This window comes from Pseudorasbora parva, chromosome 13 (assembly GCF_024679245.1).
Source record: "Pseudorasbora parva isolate DD20220531a chromosome 13, ASM2467924v1, whole genome shotgun sequence".
Taxonomy (NCBI): Eukaryota; Metazoa; Chordata; class Actinopteri; order Cypriniformes; family Gobionidae; genus Pseudorasbora; species Pseudorasbora parva.
The window spans coordinates 2,458,776-2,473,286 of NC_090184.1; the positions used below are offsets into that span (position 1 = coordinate 2,458,776).

Sequence of the window (14,511 nt, forward strand, 5' to 3'; positions counted from 1 at the left end):
TAAATCAGCCGATACCGATAACTCTTTATATTTGAAAGCCGGTAACCGATATATCAGCCGATACCGGTAACTCTTTATATTTGAAAGCCGATAACCGATATATCAGCCGGTGCCGATAACTCTTTATATTTGAAAGCCGATAACCGATATATCAGCCGATACCGGTAACTCTTTATATTTGAAAGCCGATAACCGATATATCAGCCGATACCGATAACTCTTTATATTTGAAAGCCGATAACCGATATATCAGCCGGTGCCGATAACTCTTTATATTTGAACGCCGATAACCGATATATCAGCCGATACCGGTAACTCTTTATATTTGAAAGCCGATAACCGATATATCAGCCGATGCCGATAACTCTTTATATTTGAAAGCCGATAACCGATATATCAGCCGATACCGGTAACTCTTTATATTTGAAAGCCGATAAACGATATATCAGCCGATACCGGTAACTCTTTATATTTGAAAGCCAATAATTGAGGCGTTAACCGATATATTGGCCAATAAAGTCAAATCCAAATGTTTATATTATTTATCGGCTTTAATATAATCTGCCTAATTTTTTTATCGGGATACCGATATGGTGGCTGATATATTGTGCATCCCTATCCAGGTTAATATTTTAATATACTGTTTGTTCATAATACATTAACCTAATGTTAACTCAAAAATGTATGCATACATAAAGATTAATAAATGCTGTATTGTTCATTCTTATTTGAATATTATTGTGAGGCGTTACAAAATATCAAGTTTTGTCATCAATTTGCTGGTTTTGCTTCCGATCAGATTAGGCCACAATGTAATGCTTTTATTTGTTCACTTTGAACTATTCCCATATAGATAAAATAACAATAATGACAACAATAATAATAATAATAATAATAAATAGCATAAAGCCCAGCATCTGACCACCTGTGGTTTAGTTTATAACATGGCAGTTAAACGAATGTGAGAAGGATAACATTTCAGTAAAACACAGGAATAATCTTGCGGATTCAGACTGGGAGAGTTATAAAGAAATCCAATACTTTAAAACAGTAGTGTAAAATATGTGACCCGTCCCACGAACCTCAAACCATATCATAAAGAGAAATATAAGCTTATATTAAAAGAGCAGATGTACAAAATCTCAAAACACAGACGAATGTTTTGAGGAAAAGAACATCTTCTGACTGAGATTGAAGTTTTCATGGCTTTTTGAGCTCTGGCTTCCTGTGTGTGTGTGTGTGTGTGTGTGTAAAAACAACCCTGAATGAGCTCGTTTGCCGAGTGTACAATGTGAAACTACAATTAAAACGTTTCCAAAGACTACAAACGAAAAAGACATGCCATTCTCTCGCAAGTCCAAGAAACTTTACTCTGGATTTGTAGGCAGTGGAGGAATGCGTCGTTCCCAGCTGAACTGCAAATCAAAAACAACAGAAATAAAAGCAGTTAAAAGCGGTTTAATGTACACGGCGTCTGCATCTGCACCTGTGTTAGTCACTCGGAGCCGAAGATGAGCTGAGGTTAGTGAGGAAGATCAGCAGGAAGCCAGAGTCTCTCACAAGCACTGAAAACCTCACCGAACCAAGCCCAACATGCAGTTTGTGTTAATGCAATGACTTTACCAATCAGCGATTGGCTCTTTTATTTAGAAGGCGGGGCTTATTCCGCCATATTGCGCGTTGCACTTTATCTCATTCGTAGTTGTGCTGTCTTTGTGCATCAAAATTCATTATTTATGCACCTTATTTATGCATTGTATGATCTCATGAATAATTGAAAACAGTTATAATACATACACTTTCTATAGGTGTAACGCTTTAAAACATGATTATATTTCCAAACCAATTTTAGATTATATTATAATGCACTTTAACTTTGGTTACAATTATTTATGAAGAGATATAATGCATTATAACGTACATTATGAATACCTTTATAAATGCATTATACAGGCGGTGATTTTTAATTCTTAATTGTTTGCATCATTATTTTCCTGTGAAGCTGCATTGAAACGATCTGTATTGTATAAAACAATGTAGAAATAAACGTGAAGGTGATAAAACTGATTCAACGACTCAAGATTAATGAACGACAGAAAAGCCACCGGCCGTTTGTTGCCGTTTTAATTGATAGACGTGCCAGATAAATGAGACGTTTGTCTTTTTCTGTAAATAATAAAAAAGAACGACAATAATCTGACGAGGCACGGTGAGAACGTGTTCACGAGTTTTGCATTTTAACACTGCTATAATTTTGAAGCACCTGAAATGTGTGCTGGCCCTTTTTATATACCGGGATTTGGAGAAGCCATTCAATCTACGTTAGTTTTCAAGTAGATTATGAACTTTTCAGTTTGTCTGAAAAACCCTAGTTAGTGTCGAGCGCTTCAGTCGTGTTCATCTCTCATACGCCGCACAACAGAGTGAATGCCTTCTATAAGGAGAAGAGTTTCCTTTCATACGTGATCTACTGACAGATTACCAACGCAAAGGTCGAGTATATCTAGGAGAATATGATCGTATTATAACAGCATTAACCCTATTTGTTGCTGATTTCGGATAAACGTCTCACTTGAGAAAGCTAGCCTGAAATCTTCAGTTTGCCAAAGAGAGTCGAAACGACAGATAAGGCCTCGCTAATGTTTGCCTGCAATGTAAATACACAACTGTGAGCATGTGACAAGCCCTTCACCATGTGTCAAGTGTGCTCAAGTAAACGTAATCAAGTCTAAGACATGTTAAAGCTCTCAGAAATACGAAAAAGCAAGCCAGAAACCCATCGGCTGATTTCTGAATGCCCATCGTTCCCGCCTGCCTCACGAGTGGCATCGCTGAAAACATCGCTCACTCTCCAACCCGTCTTTTTTTGAGTTCTCGCAGAAACATAAATGGCACAATTCGAATGGGTTTTCCTGCATGTCAACGAGGCAGGGAGGAGGTTTGCATATGTAGTTTGATCGGGCGTGTAAACACGAGTCGCCTGATCGGACGGGCTGCTGATTTCAGAGGCAGGAGAGAGATGGACAGAGGAAAAGGGCAAATGGCTGTTGGCTTGTGACCACAATCCAACATGGCTAGCTCTCTCTAGCAACGCGCTGTAAATCTGTGCAATTCGGTTTGGTGCACACTTAGACTAAACGTTATATCATTCTGCCCTAAGCTAGCTCTACAACATGCACCTGGCTACGAGAACGCTAGCAGACCAGCCCTAAACACACGGACACATCGCATGGGTTAGCACAGAGCAAGCAAGAGCGCGCGAGTTGAGCTTTGTACATCGGCGGATTGAGCCGCGGCTTCAGTCGCAGTAGATCTTGTACTTCTCGCTGCAGAACACCAGCGGCGCTCCCATGGTCTCGCCGCGAGCGCCGGCCGCGTGACTTACGGTGGACGGGGTGGATTTGGTGCGCGAGTAGCCGATTTTGGCGCGTCCGCGGCGGATGTGCTCGTGGTCGACCTCCAGGTCCTCCAGCCGCTGTGTGAGCGCCAGCTTCTGCTGAATGGCCATGCGGAGGAGAGAGTTCAGCGTCTTCTTCTCGTCCTCCGCTGCCGCCAGCTGCCTCTGCATCTCATCCAACTGAGTCACGTACTCGTCACAGCTGCGAAACAATCAAAGGAATAAACAACAGAATTATCACGTGTCATTGTTGTTATTATTATGATGGATTTAAAGGAACACTCCATCATTTTTAGAAATAGGGCTTATTCAACTTCTTTCCTACATTTAGATATGTGGGCAAATGCATTTTTGTCTCAGTGCATGCATTGTTTTAGTTTGGCAGGGTTTCGCTAGCTTAGCTTAGCATAATGAATGGAATCCTATGTTGGCAGCTAGCATGTCCCGAGTAAAAGTAATCACAAAAAAAAAACTAATTACTTCTTGTGGCCTGAGTATTCACAACGAGTACAAATAGCGATGCAGATTAAGACTAGCCGGAAATTGACTTAGGACAATATTATGGGGAAGCACAGGCGACTTGGGCGCAGAGATATCACAAAAAAGAGGACGAGAGGATGAGAGCTGTGATATCTCTGCGCCCAAGTCGCCTGTGCTTCCCCATAATATTGTCCTAAGTCAATTTCCGGCTAGTCTTAATCTGCATCGCTATTTGTACTCGTTGTGAATACGCAGGCCACAAGAAGTAATTAGTTTTTTTTAAAATTATTATTACTTTTACTCGTGACACGCTAGCTGGCAACATAGGACTCCATTCATTATGCTAAGCTAAGCTAGCGAAACCCTGCCAAACTAAAACAATGCATGCACTGAGACAAAAATGCATTTGCCCACATATCTAAATGTAGGAAAGAAGTTGAATAAGCTCTATTTCTAAAAACAGTGGAGTGTTCCTTTAACTTTTTTTTTCTGTCAACACAATTATCATCATCGCCCTCTTTTTTTGTATTAGTACCATTACTATTATTATTATCATTATTATTATTGTTATCTATTATTGATGTAACTATTGCCATCAACACAACTGATCACCATCTTTAGTATCCTTGTTGTTATATATAAATACTGACAATTATTAAAAACACTTGCATAAGGACTACCAACACACTGGGACTCATTCGGACGGTTTTAGGATATGGATTCTATGCTTTTAACAGCCTGAAGGTCCTAGTTTTACTGTGTTGTATTAAGTCTCTTGTGAACCATTGGTTCTTCACTTTAAACTGCTGTTTCCCTCATCTTTTTAAACACTCCAAAATCTCACACAGTATTATCTGACCCCATTTTCTCAATAAGGTCGATTGTTGACACACACAAACACACACACACACACACACACACACACACACACACACACACACACACACACACACACACACACACACACACACAGATATTATACTCACTCACTTTCATTCACTGATATTACATGGCCTCTCAGAGATGGATTTTTTTTTTTAAGTAGAAAGTAAGTCTTATCATTTACTAATCCTCATGTCGTCCAAGACGTATGAGAGAATTTCCATTTGTGGGTGAAGTTTCCCTCTACAGCAACTCGATACGTCTCAACAGAAAATACACCAGGCCAATTTTGGGACTGGGATTTGAGAAATTATCTTGTGTAAAGATCGATTTGCTTTCTTTATTCATTCGTCCATAAAAAAGCCCAAAGTGCCGTTTCAACAGATCTGTCTAAATGAGTTTTAAATAATCAGAACGATTACAGAGCCACACCTCTGTTAAACTGCAGGTATAACTCGACACCCTAAAGCGCAGTGCATGTCAGCGCACGCTAACGCTACCCAACCCAACACACAATAATCACTGCCAAACATGCAACTCATCACAAAACACATAACGGATGGTTTGATCAAGGGTGTGATTCATCAGCCCTTCTCAGAAGACCAGACGTGAGAATCTGAGAGGTCAAATATGAAATAGTACTTTATAAAAAGCTTTCCGGAGGGTTCTGGCTCTAAAATCGGATGAATGATCATTTGATTATAGACTGCTGGAGAAGCTATGTGTCAAATATAGAAGGGTAATAACCTCTACAGAGCTATGCTAAAGCCAACCCTAAAATGTTATTAATGCGTGCACAAAAAACATACGTCTATTTCATTCGCTTTAATAAACATATAATAATGATTTATATTTTAGATTTGTCAGGATATATTTTGTCATTCCTTGCGTCTCAAACCATATTCATCTGCGCGGAGGATCAGAGACGAAGCTCAACCATGTTCTTCCTCGAGATGCATGCAGTTATATTCTTTTATCCACTAGAGCAGGGGTGTCCAACCCTGGTCCTGGAGAGCTACCGTCCTGCAGATTTTAGCTCCAACCTGAATCAAACACATCTGAACCAGCTAATCATGGTAATCATGGTGCTAGATAATTACAGACAGGTGTGTTGGAGCAGTGCTGGAACTGAACTCTGCCGGATGGCAGCTCTCCAGGACCAGGGTTGGACACCCCTACACTAGAGGGCCAAAGGTTAGGGCGTTCGTTTCAATCGCTAGGACTCATTTCTCTATCCGTTGAGAAATCTCGTCACGCAGTGAAACAACATCAGTTGAACTGTGGATCATTTATCATTGATTTGGCAACCAAATGCATTCATAACTACATCTTTCTTTCCGATCTTATCTATGATCCTACAGACCATTTTGCACATGTTGACACTTTTTCAAAACATTTTAAAGTTTGGAGTGTTCATTCTAAATTATTTACTGGTGCTCATCATTGTTTTAATAATCTTGAATCAGAATCACAGTGACGTCTCTTCTCTTCTCTACATTTGTTCTTGTTTGAGAAGCGTTTAACTCGATATACATAATAGAGAAGAAAAGACTAGCGCAATTTCAAGTGGAAACTTAGGGATAATTTCGTGCTGTATGCAACAAACTGCAGTGAATTATAAACACGTCACTCATGTTATATTATTATTTTTGCCCCTGGAGCACTTCAGCAGTCGTGCGTCTCACGCAGGGCCGGCCCTGACCAATTTGCTGCCCTGGGCAAGATTTTACTTTGTGCCCCTTGTATCAATGTATATCCTGCACTAAACTGTGCATGCTCATGTTTTCACCATTAATTAAACTTTTTAAGAATTTTTTATATTTGGTTTGTATTTAGTGTATTCAGTGTTAGTATTTTTTTAGCTATTTTAGATAAACCTGTATATATATATATACACATAAAGTTTAAGGTAAAAATAACAAATTAATTAGCAAACATTCATATTTAGATAATGCAATTAGAAAAACTGTTCATTCATTTCATAACTTTACCTCTTTCTTTATCCCCTTATTCCTTATCTTTCCTGTATCAGAGGGCTTCGGTCTTTTTGACACACTGGCCATCCGTCATAAATAAATAGGCAACTTTCACCGTCTGATGCGAGCGAACAAGCACATTAAAAGCGAAAGCATTCCTGTCTGTTAGATGTGCGAGAGGCGACGCGACAACAAATTCCCAACATTAAACTGATTGCACGTTCAATATCGGACACACTAAAGCACTCGCTGGGCAGGAGGAGATTGATGCGGTGGTCTGGGAAGAGTGTGGATTTAGTTAAGGTTTTTTTTGGTAATATTTCGAATTAATATTAATAAAAAGTAGCAGTAATAAAACCGGAAAAATCACTCATTTTGGTGCCCCTAGCATTTGCCTATTCCGCCTATGCCACGGGCCGGCCCTGGTCTCACGGGTATATCTGTGGCAATAGCCAACAACACATTGGCCCTCATTTATCAAAAGTGCGTACACCCAAACCCACGGTGACTTTGAGATTTATCAATATGGACGTTGGCGTACGGCACGCTCAAATCCTACGCCAGCTCAGGAGGTGGTGTACGCACGCACACACGCTCCAATCCTACGCACGCACGCACGCACGCACGCACGCACGCACGCACGCACACACACACACACATACGCTCCAATCCTACGCCAGCTCAGGAGGTGGTGTACGCACGCACGCACGCACGCACGCACGCACGCACGCACGCACGCACGCACACACACACACACACACACACGCTCCAATCCTACGCCAGCTCAGGAGGTGGTGTACGCACGCACGCACACACACACACACACACACTCCAATCCTACGCCAGCTCAGGAGGTGGTGTACGCACGCACGCACACACACACACACACACACACACTCCAATCCTACGCCAGCTCAGGAGGTGGTGTACGCACGTTTGAGTTAGTGCGAAAATGCGCAGAAAAACAATTCCTAACACCACAAAACGCACTGAAAAATATATGCTATATTATAACCCTTCTTCTTTTAAATAATAATAATAAAATAAATAATAACGACATTCTTCTTCTAAATAACAATAAGTGTCATTAATAATAAAAATCATAATCATAATAATAATCATAATAATAATAAAAATAATCTTATAAATTGTCATGTAGTTATTAATGTGAATGAATGGTAGGCTACTCCACATCACATCATCATCACTATCGTACACCCCAATAGCCTACATGTGCCGTGATACGAAATTAAATGCTAATTGTTTCAAAACATGTCCTGTAAAATAATGCATTGTGATAATTTCTCATCCAAACCGCTATTTAAACTGCTGGAGTGCGCTTCTCAACCCCCACACTATTAACAGTACTCATAATTTAGGTCCATATTTTGTTTCTGCTGGTGCCTTTAATCCCACTCTTTAAACTCCCAAATAAAACAATTTCGCTTTTTTCCACTTCCCTGGTGATGGTCTCGATCGGGCGCGTCTCAATCATCTCACTAGTTCAGTAGTCAGGGCACTGATCAGGGAGCCAGCCCATTGACTTGTGTCCTAGTCAGTGCCCTGAATAGTGGACTAGTGAGATGATTGAGCGCGCCCGATCTCCTCGGCGGAGAAGTTTCGCTTCTTTGCCGTCTTCCGTGTGTCCATGGCGTAAAATGAGGGCGTGGGGGAGGCGGAGACTTGAATATATAGGGGCGTGTTATTCTAATGACGATCGTTTTCAGCCGCCGCATTTATCAAGGGCAGGTATTGCGTACACCTGGATTGCAGAGGTACGCACTGCTTCATAAATCAGGCGGTGAGAGGAGTGTAAGCATAATCTTACGCCAACATATACACCAGTTTCTACGCAAGATTGATAAATGAGGGCCAATGTGTGGGTCAAAATTATCCATTTTTCTTTTATGCCAAAAATCTATATATTTTGTACATTTCCGACCATAAATATATCATAATGTATCATTAGTTGTAATATGCATTGGTGAGGACTTCATTTGGACAACTTTAAAGGAGATTTTCTCAATATTTAGATTTTTTTTCCACCCTCAGATTCCAGATTTTTAAATATTGTCCTATCCTAACAAACCTATCCTATTGTCCTATCCTATTTATTCAGCTTTTAGATGATGTATACATCTCGATTTCAAGAAATTGACCCTTATGACTGGTTTTGTGGTCCAGGGTCACATTTTATAATGCTGCCTGTTGTTTTTTGCACGTGGTTTTCTGAGTGATAAAGTGTGTTTGTTGAGAATGTTGTGCAAGAATGAGTTGATTGAGACGTATAGTCCAACCAAAAATGATTCAGACAGCAGATTTAATGTTTCACTAGTGTGTGCAGGACACTATAGTTCATTTCTGTAAGCGAGGAGAGCTAAATAAAGTAAACTGTGACATACAGAGACTAGCAGTAAAACTGATTTAAATGCAAAATGATTCCTTTGAGCTGAGCATGTTTTGCTTCAGTGTTTTCTCTTTAATTGATAATGTGACCTTTGACACCACAGACTGAACTAAATGAAGCACTGCTTTGTCATTGGTTGACCTAAATTGGTATTATCTAATTGTGTAGTTAAATCTAACAGCTGATTGGTTGATTGTAATCCATAACATCCCTTTCTGTCAGTTATCTGACATTATCAGGATGACTTTGTTTTGAGTTCTTGTCATATTTTATTACCGTTTTCTAAACTATAGCGAATAAACTGATAATGTGAGCAAATGTTGAAGCTGTCTGAATACATTTAGGTTTGACTGTATGAAGTGTTTTGGTGAAATGAACAGGTGTGAAGCTGAAAGTTGGTAAGGAGAACTGTGTGAAGTGTTTTGAAAAAGTGACCTATGCATTGAGAAATACATTCTAGCAATTGTAAAAAAAAAAAAAAAAAAAACCTTGTCTCGCCTGAGATTAACGGAGGGTGAGATTAAGGTTTGAGGCACATAAAGACACAACGCCTCACAATAGAAATCAGTGCAGCTTCATTAGCAATCGGCCCCTGGGAACCGTCGCTCTCAACGCTGGGGTCAGGATTTTCCCGGGAAAAGAGGCCAGGGGTCACGTGTGAACCCATCTGTGGTGTAAAGGAGGCGTGCGGGTGTTATTGTGAAACATGTCTCGACAGAAGATAGAGAAACAAAACACAGCGAGAGTGCGAGTAAGAAAAAATAAATAGTACACACTCATTAAGCTCAGCACCTCTTAAAAGTTCTTAAATAAGGAGTATTTTCTTTTGCAAAAAACAATTTCTTCATTCTTTTTTCTGATTTTGGGGGGCAATATGACCGAGCAGCTTTAGAGATGTTTGAGACTGTGGGAAAGAGGATCGAGCCCCCCCGCCTGACAATCTTATTAGCATATTAATACCCCAGTGATCGGGCCAATACAAAAGCTGAAGCGCAGAGGCAGCTGAGAGCGTGTGGAAGGGCCGCAGCTGCCGATGGGAACTCTTCCCACTGAATTGTGTGCCGTTAATAAAGGGTTGCTGAAAGAACGGTTTCGTCTGTGTTTGTTCATTTATAGCATGTATAAACGTGAACAGGAACAGGAAAACACAGTTTTGTCCACTCTCTGAAGTGTCAATGGGAACCAAAGAAAGAATGAGAAGTGTACAAATATATTTGGTCAAGAATTACCAGAGTCTTGGTAATAAATGGGAAACTTAAATTATATTGAAAATTTACACACCAATCAGGCATTATGACCTAATATTGTGTTGGTCCCTCTTTTGCTGCTGAAACAACCCTAACCCGTCGAGGCATGGACTCCACTAGACCCCTGAAGGTGTGCTGTGGCACCAAGATATTAGCAGCAGATCCTTTAAGTCCTGTAAGTTGTGAGGTAGGGCCTCCATGGATCAGACTTGTTTGTTCAGCTTATCCCACAGATGCCGAATCATCACCTCAAACTGGTTGTTGTGCTCCTCAAACCATTCCCGAAGCATTTGTGCTTTGTGTCAGGAGCATTATCCTGCTGGAAGAGCCACAGCCACCAGAATACCGTTTCCATGAAAGGCTGAACATGGTCTCAGCAATGCTTAGGTAGGTGGAGCGTGTCAAAGTAACATCCACATGGATGGAGGACCCAAAGTTTCCCAGCAGAACATTGCCCAAAGCATCACACTGCCTCCGCCGGCTCGCCTTCCCATAGTGCATCCTGGGGCCATGTGTTCCCCAGGTAAGCCACACACACACACCCGGCCATCCACGTGATGTAAAAGAACACGTGATTCCTCAGACCAGGCCACCTTCTTCCATTTCTCCGTGGTCCAGTTCTGATGCTCACGATCGGACCACACGGGCCAGCCTTTGCTCCCCACGTGCATCAATGAGCCTTGGCCGCCCATGACCCTGTGGCCGGTTCTCCACTGGTCCTTCCTTGGAGCACTTTTGATAGATACTGACCACTGCAGACCGGGAACAGCCCACAAGAGCTGCAGTTTTGGAGATGCTCTGACCCAGTCGTCTAGCCGTCACAATTTGGCCAAACTCGCTCATATCCTTACGCTTGCCCATTTCTCCTGCTTGTAACATCAACTTTAAGGACAAAATGTTCACTTGCTGCCTAATATATCCCACCCACTAACAGGAGCCGTGATCAAGAGATCATCAGTGTTATTCACTTCACCTGTCAATAGTCATAATGTAATGCCTGATCAGTGTATATTTGCAATTATAAAATATATGTACATGTTAGTATTTGTTGTACTTCCTTTATTTTCAAATCCATTTTAGTTAAATAAATCTAAGTTACTAGACAGCAGCACGTAATCACTGTAGAATATCTAGAGAGAAAGCCTAAATTAGAAAAAACAAAGATCACGCTTGGCCTGATTAAGCCCAGAGGAGCCATTGATGGCGTTCACGTGATTCTGCAGCATATGGCGGCAGGGCTTACAGTCTGTTGGGAAGACTTAACTGTAGATTTACTCCGACACACATCTGCAGTTAAGATTTACTGCTTCCCATCTCTGAAAGTCAGTTCATAAGCTATCCGCATGAGATACCGTAATCTGGTCAAAAACCGCCGACTTACACAGGAGGAAGCCATCTGACCTACATGGAAAACCACCAGCCACAGTTTGTCCTTCATACAGAGAAATTTAACGTACTTGATTAATTTACAAACTGTTTTAAAAGACTTCTTCCATTTATTCTGACATTTCCTTCATTGCATTACAATTACGATAAGACTTTCTAGCATTACAGACTCTACCATAGACCTTATCAGTAGGGGTGTAACGATACACTCGTGTCACGATTCGATATATATCACGATACTGAACTCACGACACGATATGCATCCCGATATTTTAAGCCAGCATGAAGAGGTTTTTGTTGTTGTTGCTTTTTGTAACTTTTTTATTATTATTAAAATAATATTATTTGTGTATTATTATTATTATTATTATTATTAGGACCCACAAATATTCCCCAATTGCATCATTATTCATTATATTCAACATTATATATAGTCATTTAGTGTAATAATGTCACTAAAACCCTCACGCTTTCAATCCCGCCTCTCCCACTATTAATGCACTATACATATAAGAATAAACCATCTAAAATGCTTTGAACAATCATACTACTAAAACTAAATGTGATCTGGTGATTTAAATGATGTTTGCACTTTGACTTTGAGGAGTGTGTGTGCTTCAGATGATCAATGTTAACCATCACAGCTCTAATCGCAAGAAAGCTCGTCAAAATGTCCGCTCTCAAACTGTAAATGTTTAGCTCAAGAACTTTAATTCTGCATTTACTCACTATCATGTTGTTTTTCACGCGTCACGCTATCATTTGATCGCCCGTGTTTACTACAGTATGTGCGTCGCTGTAAATCTGTTCATCATAAGCGATATCGTTCGTGTCTCTTCCACTTGGATTTGGATTAGACACTCGATTAGTTATTTTTTACGATGCCTTTATGACATTTTGGATCTTTTTAGTTTGAGAGGAATAATGGACTGAATGGAGGAACAGAAATCCCTCATGTTTCATAAAGAATATCTTCATTTGTGTTTGGAAGTTAAACGAAAAACAACATGATGGCGAGTTCATGATGACAGAGAAACATTTGTGGTACATTTGTAAATTTGTGTTTGGGTGAATTATACCTTATAAATAGGCCGACTACAACAAGCTGAGCCTTGGATAAAACAACTCCATATTGCGAATCATATAGTTTCCATCAACGATACATATAGTCACATTTTTATATTGCGATATATCGTTACACCCCTACTTATCAGCGAGAGATATATTTCATATTTGAATAGCCATATTTAATATTTGACAGGAGTGAAAATTGACTGTTTTGTTGTGACTTTCGGCAACTGGCATGAACTCGTCCAGACTGGTCAAAAGTCGTGTAGTGCATTCCAGCATTTATAGTCACGGTCACTGAGTTCATAGAGAATATATACGACGACCGTGAGAATAGAGAACTTGTCTGATCAGGGAAATGTGCATTGGTGGGCGGTCCCCAGAACAGGGTTGAAAACCACTGATCTAAACTGTGCTAATACTGTATGAGAACAGATGAGGAGATACAGGAGAGTGACATAAAATCAAATAGGCCACTTTGCTAACGTGTGTGTATTTATAAATGTAGTGTGTGTCTCATACCGAGTGGCAAACATGGCTCTGAGTGAGGAGAAAGTGGCCGCATCCTCTTTAAGGGCTTTGAGCTCGTTGCGAAGCTTCATCATGGTTTCAGTCACCATGGCCTTCTCATTCTCATATTTGCTCTTCAGGTTGGCCAGCGCCACCTCAGCGGTCTGAAAAACAAACACACACACACACACACGGGCAATCAGAACGTGAAGTGTGTCAATGCCCAGTCCTAATAAACACAGCAGTGGCAAACTACACGGAGGATTTGCTGTGCTTCTGCCATAACACTTCCTAACAGCTGTTTGATTTTTAGTTCAGTTTGATGAAAGCATGTCAGAAAGCCTTTTCAAAGACTAAAACACAAGGAAGTACAAAATGCATACTTAAATTGTAATAATTTGGACTAATCAATATGTGTTCCAAATTTGAAGTTGATATCACAGAAATGAAAAGATTATAAAGTACCATTTTCAACACAATGTCCAATTAAAAAAAATAATAATAATTTTGAGTGTTTAAAGGGTTAGTTCACTCGAAAATGTAAATTCTGTCATTAGCTCCTCTCCCTAATGTGGTTGGCCAGCCGTCAGACCTCCGCTCATCTTCACACACAGATGAAGATATTAGTGTTGAAATCCGATGGCTCAGAAAGGCCTTCATTGACACCAATGTCATTTCCTCTCTCAAGAATCATGAATCGATTCACTGATTCATAACGGTTCGAAGGTTTGTTTTGAAATCAGCCCATCACTATATAAGTCGTTATTTAGGTTTTTTGAGCACAAAAACTATTCTCTTGTCTTTATAAAATGATTGTCGAGCCGCTGTAGTGAGATGGGCTTTGTAACGACGTCTTTAGTGCCTTTATGGGTCTTGAGAGAGGAAATGACATTGGTGTCAATGAAGGCCTTTCTGAGCCATCGGATTTCAACACTAATATCTTCATCTGTGTGTGAAGATGAACGGAGGTCTGACGGCTGGCCAAAACGACAGAATTTTCATTTTTGGGTGAACTAACCCTTTAAGCTTTCGAATACCTAGTTTATGATGATTACAAAAATATATTATATATATATTATATATATTAAGTGTAATTTGTAATTAAGTGTGTGTATGTATACGAGTATATATTCAGTATGTGTATAATACTGTGTGTGT

At 40.2% G+C, this 14,511-nt stretch overlaps 1 protein-coding gene across 2 annotated transcripts in view; it reads right to left on the bottom strand.

The window, feature by feature from the left end:
* Window positions 1-250: 250 nt before the first annotated feature.
* Window positions 251-14,511, bottom strand: part of zgc:171572 (protein bicaudal D homolog 2) — a 42,274-nt gene continuing 28,013 nt past the window's right edge. The window contains exons 8-10 of one of the 2 annotated variants that reach the window (XM_067412942.1): window positions 13,366-13,517; window positions 3,386-3,599; window positions 254-1,415 (exon numbers count right to left, since the gene is read on the bottom strand). In XM_067412942.1, the coding sequence (XP_067269043.1) occupies window positions 1,368-1,415; window positions 3,386-3,599; window positions 13,366-13,517 (414 nt within the window). In that variant the 3' untranslated portion in view covers window positions 254-1,367. Of the gene's footprint in view, window positions 3,600-13,365; window positions 13,518-14,511 lie in introns of both variants that reach the window. The other variant, XM_067412941.1, reaches the window with a different exon arrangement.